The sequence below is a fragment of the Morus notabilis genome, unplaced genomic scaffold (assembly GCF_000414095.1).
Source record: "Morus notabilis unplaced genomic scaffold, ASM41409v2 Scaffold699, whole genome shotgun sequence".
Taxonomy (NCBI): domain Eukaryota; kingdom Viridiplantae; phylum Streptophyta; class Magnoliopsida; order Rosales; family Moraceae; genus Morus; species Morus notabilis.
The window spans coordinates 122,223-130,739 of record NW_010360714.1 but is presented as its reverse complement, the minus strand read 5'-3'; the positions used below and the strand labels follow the sequence as shown (position 1 = coordinate 130,739).

At 35.0% G+C, this 8,517-nt stretch overlaps 2 protein-coding genes across 2 annotated transcripts; one reads left to right on the top strand and one right to left on the bottom strand.

Annotated features, from left to right (window-relative positions):
* Positions 1-405: 405 nt before the first annotated feature.
* On the top strand, positions 406-3,700 carry LOC21398027 (endonuclease V). The gene is made up of 8 exons (XM_024165031.1): positions 406-564; positions 666-894; positions 1,214-1,276; positions 1,345-1,384; positions 1,941-2,005; positions 2,337-2,453; positions 2,950-3,078; positions 3,360-3,700. The coding sequence occupies exons 1-8, from the start codon at positions 485-487 to the stop codon at positions 3,402-3,404; spliced, it is 768 nt and encodes a 255-aa protein (XP_024020799.1). The 5' UTR covers positions 406-484; the 3' UTR covers positions 3,405-3,700.
* Positions 3,701-3,940: 240 nt separating this feature from the next.
* On the bottom strand, positions 3,941-7,258 carry LOC21398026 (glucan endo-1,3-beta-glucosidase 5). Its single transcript, XM_010097179.2, has 2 exons — positions 6,439-7,258; positions 3,941-5,302 (listed from the first exon to the last, which is right to left on the bottom strand). Exons 1-2 carry the CDS (start codon positions 6,792-6,794, stop codon positions 4,168-4,170), a joined length of 1,491 nt encoding a protein of 496 aa, XP_010095481.1. The 5' UTR covers positions 6,795-7,258; the 3' UTR covers positions 3,941-4,167.
* Between the last annotated feature and the right edge of the window lie 1,259 nt (positions 7,259-8,517).

The window sequence follows — 8,517 nt, the reverse complement described above, 5'->3', positions numbered from 1 at the left end:
AAGATGAAAGTACACCTCCTACCGTATGTTTTCATGAATTCAACAAGAATGATATAGGAGGGTTTTAAAATTTTATAAACGCATATGCCAAGTTTTTCAAAAATAATACTTACTAATAAATGGTATATTTTAAAAACCTTTTTAAATATAATAGCATATTTATCTGTAAATATTTAATTATTAAGTTGTAAAAGAATATATTTACTGATCAATGGACGTAAATAAATTATTTATCGATAATATGTTATTAATTTGTGAATTTACGTTTTTAATTTAAGTTAAAATTTAATTTTATATAATAATTTTTATTATAATAAAAAAAATTAATGTGACTTTTTATTAAAATTTTCACTCTTAATAAAATTAGAATTGAAAATTAGATCGGTGAATAGAGGCCTTAACTTGTCGTCGTCTCGTCTCCCAACTCCCCGTCGCTGGTTCTTCCCCTGGCAACCGCACAGGCGTATCCTCTCTGTTTGGTCGCATGGCTAACTCTAACCTGGACACGGACAACGAATCCCAATGCGGAACAGAACCTGCTCCTCCTCCATCAAACTGGGAAGAGTATGCAAAGCAAGAATAACTCATAAATCCCACATAAACAAAAACATGGATTGAATTTGATTTCCTTTTTCTTTTTTCTTTTTTTTGTTTTTGTTTTTCAGATCCCAAGATTCCATGAAGAAGAAGCTGATCGCGGAAGACGAATTCGTATCAACGGAGGCTTTGAGGTACGTGGGTGGAGTCGACATAAGCTTTTCGAAAGAAGACCCGTCAGTGGCTTGTGGGACTCTCGTGGTTTTGGAGCTCCATAGCCTCCGAGTTGTCTATGAAGACTTCTCTGTCGTCACTCTTCACGTGCCTTACGTTCCTGGCTTCCTTGCCTTCAGAGAGGTCCGTCCTCTAGTTTTGATTTTCTGTTTGGTTTCTGGGAAAATGTAAAAGAGACTGGGATAGGCAAAAAGAAAATGTTTTGTATTTCTTGTACCCTTTTGATTCTATAAATGATTTTGGGTCTTTTATTTTCATTTGGGTTTTTTTTTTTTTTTGGGTAGGATTACAAGTTTTAATTTGGTGCTGCAAATTGGTTTAACTTACTTTCAATGATATTTTTCATATGGGATTATATAAATATTCATGTTTAAGCGTATTTTTAATCATGCGTTTGATCTTTCATTTATTTGAAGATTTTTGTTGATGCTATTTCTTATAGGCCCCAGTGCTTCTAGAGCTTTTGGAGAAAATGAAAAACAATGCCAATCCTTTCTACCCGCAGGTGAATCTTATACTTAACAATATCAATCTTCATCCAAAGCAAAGAGTTTACACTTTCCATGATTACAGGTGCTAATGGTTGATGGAAATGGAGTACTTCATCCCCGAGGCAAGTGTTTTACCACAAATATGAATTGGAATACGTAGTCTTTGTGAATTGTAGATGGAGCACAAAAGAGCCTTTTGTTTCAATAATGATTTGGGCGTGAACATTTTGTTTGATTTAACTCTTCTGAGCTGGTGAGTAGTTTGACATTATTGTGAACATGGATTTTATAAATTATGTCCTCCCTATTAACATCCTGTTGAACTACAAAATGAATGCAAGGTATATTTGTATATTGATGGGGCATTGCATAAATAACTATATAAAATATGATGTCTGTTGAACCAGAGCATGGAGGCAATCTGTTGCTAATCCCACTGCTTAGTCCTTCGATAATCATAATGAATTTCCAAGAAATTCAGGAAATTTTTTTTTTCTTGCTTGCTTAGATGTTTGGTTAGTACTAATTTTGCAAGAGAAAACTTCGTGATTATATTTTACTGAGATGATTAATCCTGTTAAGATTGCAAGTTGTAATTGATGTGAAGCAATCAAAGCACCATGGTCCAATAATGAATTGTAGAATGGTTCTAAACTTTACCCCCTTTTTTTTCCTTAGGTTTTGGCTTAGCTTGTCATTTAGGCGTGCTGGCTAATCTCCCTACTATTGGGGTCGGAAAGAATGTGGGTCCTTGACTCTATTTACACTCTAAAATATGTGCGTGTACATTTAGTATGCCTCTCTCTTTACTATATGGATAAAAGTTTTGTATGTATTGGAATGTTTAACAATTATCATAATGGTCTTTGTATTGCTAGAATACAGAGAATAGGATTACAAGAAATAATCATCCAGATCCAGGAACAATCATGATGTGGGCACTATCAGTTCTCAGTTCTCTGCCAATTCAGAGTTCAATTACGTTACCTGCTTTAGTTGTGACACAATGAATTGATTCTTTATGTTGATGCCATCTGCGTAGTCGTTGTAAAGTTTATCTTTTGTATCTATCAGCTGCATCATGTGGATGGTCTTACACTGTCTAGAGTGAAGGAACTTCTTAAAGCGAGAGAACATCTTGCTGAAGATTTCATTACTTTGACAGGAGATTCGGGACGCATATGGGGAGTGGTAAGAATTAAGACTTTTCTTTTGCCCCCCTAATGAAACTAGTGAAATCTACAATATAAAGGGTTGCTGAGATTGCTACCCTCTGATACTTTTTAAAGGAGGTTTCTTTAAGTTTCAACTATAATTAGCACATTCAGTTAGCAAAAAGAAAATCATTATCATTCTAATTTCTAGGCCTTTCTTATTTTTGATCCCTGGTAGCTTGGTTCCAGTTGATCGATATAGATCCTTAAATCCTTTTCCATGCCATATATTCCATACGTGTGAGTAGTTTACTTACTTAGAAGTGAGCTAAATAGCGCTTTTATCAACGCTGAGCTAAGAATTGTTAATGTTCTTAACTTTCTGTTTTGTCCATTTTTGCTTCTTTTGCTCTTTCCATTTCCAATTCGAAATGTGCTCATGATCCTTATCATAGTTATTATTGCCTCAAGTTTAAATTTTGATAGATTAGTGCTTTGATGATTAACTCTCTTTTTTCCCCCTCTCTTTCAAGGCAATGAGATCTACAGGAGGCTCATTGAAGCCAATATTTGTTTCGATTGGTCACCGAATGTCGCTCGATACTGCCGTCGCAATTGTTAAAATGACTTGCAAGTATCGTGTGCCCGAGCCTATCCGCCAGGTGAAATAACTAGATACTCCCTGAAAACTTTGAATGTCTGCTATAGCAATATTAGCCTTTCTACTTCAGGACAAAGTTATTGTCTATTAGCTACTTTAGATTGGAATCCTTTCATGGTTTAATGAGGGAAAATTGGCAAGAATAATTCCACTCCTTCTCTTATTGATCTTTGACCATGACGAACTCAGTCGTTCTACTTTGATTCTTTCTTCTTTGTTAGACACAATGTAGAGGGATATGATATTCATAAGTTCTAGTTTTCACTCTTATATGAAATGCAGGCTGATATAAGATCAAGAGAGTACCTTCGGAAGCATCGGGTTTGACTAAGTTGTTGCTGGATGATCCAAGCCCGCGTACCCGGTAGATTCGCTCTCTTCATTTCACTTGCTAAATGAATAAAATAAATAAATAATAATATCAAGGGATTTATGGTGTGCTTATCCTCCCTACTTAATTTCGAACAGAGTTGTGTGGAAAAGTGAAATCTATATAGCCGACCCCAATTAGTTGGGATTAAGGCTTGTTGTTGTTGTTGTTTATCCTCCCTACTTACTCTGTCTTTGTAGTTTTATTAGTTATTTTGGATATCCTGTTCATACAACTTTTTGATATGAATGACGTGGAGCTTCAATATATGTTTGTTTATTTATTATGATTTAGATTGAGATAAAAATGGAAGATGTTAAGCAAAAGGAAAAAAAAAAAAAACTTTTATATTCGTAAGGTATTCTTACAAGCAGTGCGTGTTTATGACTGATCCAAATCATGTTAAAATAAAACAATTAGATTTTTTTTTTCCCTTTCTACCAAAGAATTCTCAAAAAAAAAAAAAAAAAAAAATCAATAAGGTTTTGTTTCTAGAATTGGTTGACCATAACCTGGATTTTAATCAAATTGAATTGCATAAAAATTAGCAGGTGATTTAGTCCCCATGAATACATGTATACTATCTACAATCTTTCACTGAAATTCCAGGCCCCAGCCCCAAATTAATAATCACAGCATGTGACATTTAACATATCCTATATAAATAACAAATGGAAAATAATAATAATAATAATACAAGAAAATCACAAAAGCCTATAATCACAAAATCACAAAGAGAATCACCAACACAAACAGAATCAAACCAACAGGCTTTTCAAGATGTCCAACTCCTCCCACATTTCCTCCTTCATTACTTGAGGAAGAAGGCAGTTGGATCATGATCCTAAATTTGCAGTCTCCAGTTGAGGGGTCTTGGTTGGTGACAACTGAAAGGCCATCTGGGAATTTACAGGCACTCTCAAGCTGGTCATTTATCTGGTAGTAACTGTTGAATGCATACGAAATGTTCCCGCGAGAATCCAAGCTTTCACAAGAAGTACCATATCCAAGACGTGTGCAATCTCCATTTGCACAAGCATAGCTCACGCTCAGCACCACTTGTGGATCATCCAGGTTAGCTGATGAAGACAAAACACACCATTGTTGAGCCAGATAACTTACACTGCTTGCGGGTACTAACGCATTTGAGCTTGTGGTTCCGAGATTCAGCTGGTACTTGGCTGTCCCGTCGAAGTAAAACAGACCCCAATGGCGTTCAAAGTTACCTGGCTCAATGCTTTTGTGATCTTCATCAATAAGGCTAAACAGGTAGACTTCCATGGTGCCTGGTCTCATTGGGGTTCCTGTCCCGGCATTGAACCGGGTCATGAACCCTTGGTTGAACCGCTGTGCATACTGCAGATTTGCGCTGCGGTCTCCGTCAGTAGGCCAGCCAATCTCACCGACAATAATTGACATGTTTCCATATCCATGTTTCTGCAGAGCCCATACAAGGGTGTCATGGTTTGCATCGAACACATTCTGATAGATCCTTCCATTGTCATTTATGGAATTGGAGTTGCCATCAAAGAAGGCAAAATCAACGGGGAAGTTAGGATCATTGTGGAGGCTGATGAAGGGGTAGATGTTTACAGTAAAGGGAGCGCCATTGTCGCTCAAGAACTTAATTATTTCGAGCATAAGATCACGGATGTCTGATCGAAAGTCGCCATCTGAAGGTTTGTCGCTCGAGCTGCCATACACATCAGCATTTAGAGGGATAGTGACTTTAACTTGGTTGCCTAAACCAACTTTCGCTATGGCTGACTGAACGTTTTGAAGAGCGGGAAAAGTTGTCCCAAGGAAGCTGCCATTGTAGGTTGCCAAGAAAGGTTCATTCCCAACTGCAACATACCTTGCAAAAGACATGTAGATATGAATAAGTCCTTGCAAAGGACACATGAAAAAGAAGTGAACAAGTTCTGACAGAGAACATCAAGTCCAAGCTGAACCTTGTAACTGTCAATCACTTATTCACTACTTTCGCAATATCTTTATTCAAACTAGAAAGTTTCAACTAAGAACTCTTTATGAAACTTTGCAGTTGTTTTGTGCTGTGTAATAAGATCTAATATATGAGTTGCTAAGAGGTTCAAGTACATTTTCAAGCAAAAAAAGAGGTTCAAGTATATTCTGTGAGTCTACGGCAGAAGAAATATGTTCTCTTTTCTCTAGTTTACAATGAAATAGGTCTATGAAGTCCAAATCTGTTATTAAACTTTAAACAACATACAAAAGTGATTTGTTCCTTAAAAAACAGGTTCTAAGTTCTTAATTTCTCTCTCAAGTATATGGTTTAGGTTCATTTTGAGTGTGATTCTTCTCTGTTTACAAAATCAAATACCTCGTCAATCTCAGCAGATGCTTCACTTGTTAAATTTCTTTTATTGCGACAAGAAAGGGAGGAAAAAAAAAAGAAAAAGAAAAGAAAGATAACTCCTTTTCTTTTATGTTCTGAATTCCATGTACTTTTGCCAGAGGAAAAAGAATTTGTATATAGAAGAAAAATGTTGAGATATGTTACTTTTTCCCCCTAAAAATATGTAGTTTAGGTGGTGATTATTTTAAAGGCGCCACAATCATATCTATCATCCCAACATAAAGAAATATGGAAAGAAATACAAGTAGTTGTAAGGTACATCATATCAGAACCACCAAACCAAATGAATACCATATATTTTCACACTAATTTAATTAGAAGAAAAAAACAAAAAAACATTTCCCTAACCAATCCCAATTCATCACCACAAAGCCAATCAGAGCTGGTCAATTGTCACAGTTTTTTCTAAGGAACAAAGGAAATATCTCATGTAAAATAACGTTAAAGGTAGCTCAACGGAAAATCACACCCAACTCTATCACAAGGTTTAGGAGTTCAAATCCCGACTTCAAATTCAAAAATTCAAAAAAACAAAAAAACTTTTTATCAATCATTTTCTTGCAGAATTGCCCATCAGTCTAAAAGAGGATTTTTAGCAGTTCTAGTATTACCTTACACCTACACCATTGGCAACGTGTGAGGACAAGTTTTTGGACACCCAATTCTCAGCTGCTTTTTCACTATTAGCCAAACTATTGAGCATGTCGTTTGGGATTCCCACCATGACCTGAATCCCAGAATTCCCAAGAGCTTTCAATATAGTGGAATCAGCATCAAAAAGCTTGACATTTTGGATCCCATTGTCCTTTAACATCTTCACCACCGTGGCAGCAGGCAAAGGGTGCGTTGACTGTGTTCCCCAGTTGACTCCAATTCCCTCTACTGATTTAACCATAGCTATAAAGAACAGCAAGAAGACAAAAACAAGAAACCCACCATGAAAATTGATGCCTTTCAACAACCCCATGAGCAGAAAACTGTTTGGTTGAGGATAAATCAGTGAAAGAGAAGTGGGTTTTGCGAGTTTTTCTCTGAATTGGGAAGTGAATATACTTAGCACCCAAGAAAGATCCAAGCCCAAAAACTTGAAGATCAATTGAGAAAATTACAACACAAACACAAAATATGAAAAAGAACAACAGATATGAAAAAAAGAGACACAAATTCTTGCCGAGGAAAGAAAACTTGGGAGGGACAAGTTGTGTTCAAAGGTGAGAACATTTGCCCAAAAAAGGAAAGGTAGATGAGTTGATGAGAACTAAAAAGATAGCACAAAAGAGCTAATTGAGCACTATTAGTAAGTAGGATTAGCCACAAAAAAAAAAAAAAAAAGAAGTCGGTAAGTAGAGAGAGAGAGATCAACATGCACGGAAAATCATGTCGTTGAATTCTGTGCTGATGATTTAATGACATTTGGGACATGAAAAGAGACTTGTCATAATTGTTTTCTTTAGAACGGTTTGACTTCGAGTATCCTACGGTTGGATTTGTCTGACAAGTTAAGAGATAAAATCAAACAGTAAACGAACAATTGTTCTGAATTCTGACACAATTTATGAACAGGAATAACAAAAGATGGAATGTGTCTTTTGTTGGGGCTTTTTGTCCCATGCGTTGTGGTATATTGGATTAGACTCTTCGGCAAGAAACCAGAATAATCTAAACTAAACAAATAATTAAGTTCAGTTAAATTAATGAAATAACACGTATTTGACACTGGTTCGAGTTTCACTATGGTAAAAAATTCTCAGAAATAGTCACATTTAACTTTTTTACTACAGTAAAAAACTCTCACATAACATCACATCTTAACTCGAATTAAAAATTTAAATTAGCAAACCGAACGGCTCTTTAATAATTTAAGCAGATTATCTTTTAAACTTTTAATTTTAATAAATTATTCCTGAATTTAATAAAGTGTTGTGTAGCGTTCCAAATTGCTGACAATGATCAATATTCGGACAAAAATATCCTTATATACGTTAAATAAACTTGTTTGAAGTGAGAGAATGAAAAAATAGAGAATTTTTTTTGAGTGTATGAATTTAAATTTTTATCATTTATTCTTGATAAATACTCTTTTATTAGTATAATTATGTAACTAAAAAAATTATGAATAAAAAATAAATGATAAAATCATGACTCATAGTTAAGATTACTCTTGAAATTTTGAATGAACAATTAAAATACGTCATACTATATGCACGTTGTGTGGTTTTTTTTTTTTTTTTTTAAAATTCAACATCCTTATTAATTTAGTACACTCCGCAATATCACATAAAGTTTAAGACTCAATTATCACAATTAAATGTTCAAAGGCAACTTAAATTTAAGAGGCAAAAACCTCAGAAAACCTAAAATATGTTGAGACGAGCCTATCCTGTGGATATTTCTTATTATGACTTTTGACTTCACCACATGCTTTGCCGGAAAGAAATTGTTCCCCGTTTTTTTTTTTTTTCTCTTTAAAAAAAAAGAAAAAAAAAAGAGAAAGAGCTAGTTATTATTAGTAAGTTATTGCATTTGCCTTCATATATCCATTTGCCCAAAATACCTTTCACAGAAGATGTGTTTGGGTCCTCCTGTCCAGCTCATGACAACTGGGGTGGGGCTGATTGGTGTGGGAATTTCTTCATAATAAAGTTTATCAAAAAGTATTAAACTCCAAAAAAAAACGATTCCTATTTAAC

Bases quoted from the DNA above. Each gene is read 5' to 3' on its own strand.
- LOC21398027 (XM_024165031.1), top strand. From the start codon at position 485: ATGGCTAACTCTAACCTGGACACGGACAACGAATCCCAATGCGGAACA. The intron at 565-665 runs GTATGCAAAGCA...TTTGTTTTTCAG, and splicing joins CCTCCATCAAACTGGGAAGA to ATCCCAAGATTCCATGAAGA. The intron at 2,454-2,949 runs GTAAGAATTAAG...CTCTCTTTCAAG, and splicing joins CGGGACGCATATGGGGAGTG to GCAATGAGATCTACAGGAGG.
- LOC21398026 (XM_010097179.2), bottom strand. From the start codon at position 6,794: ATGGGGTTGTTGAAAGGCATCAATTTTCATGGTGGGTTTCTTGTTTTT. The intron at 5,303-6,438 runs GTAATACTAGAA...GTCTTTTGCAAG, and splicing joins GCCAATGGTGTAGGTGTAAG to GTATGTTGCAGTTGGGAATG.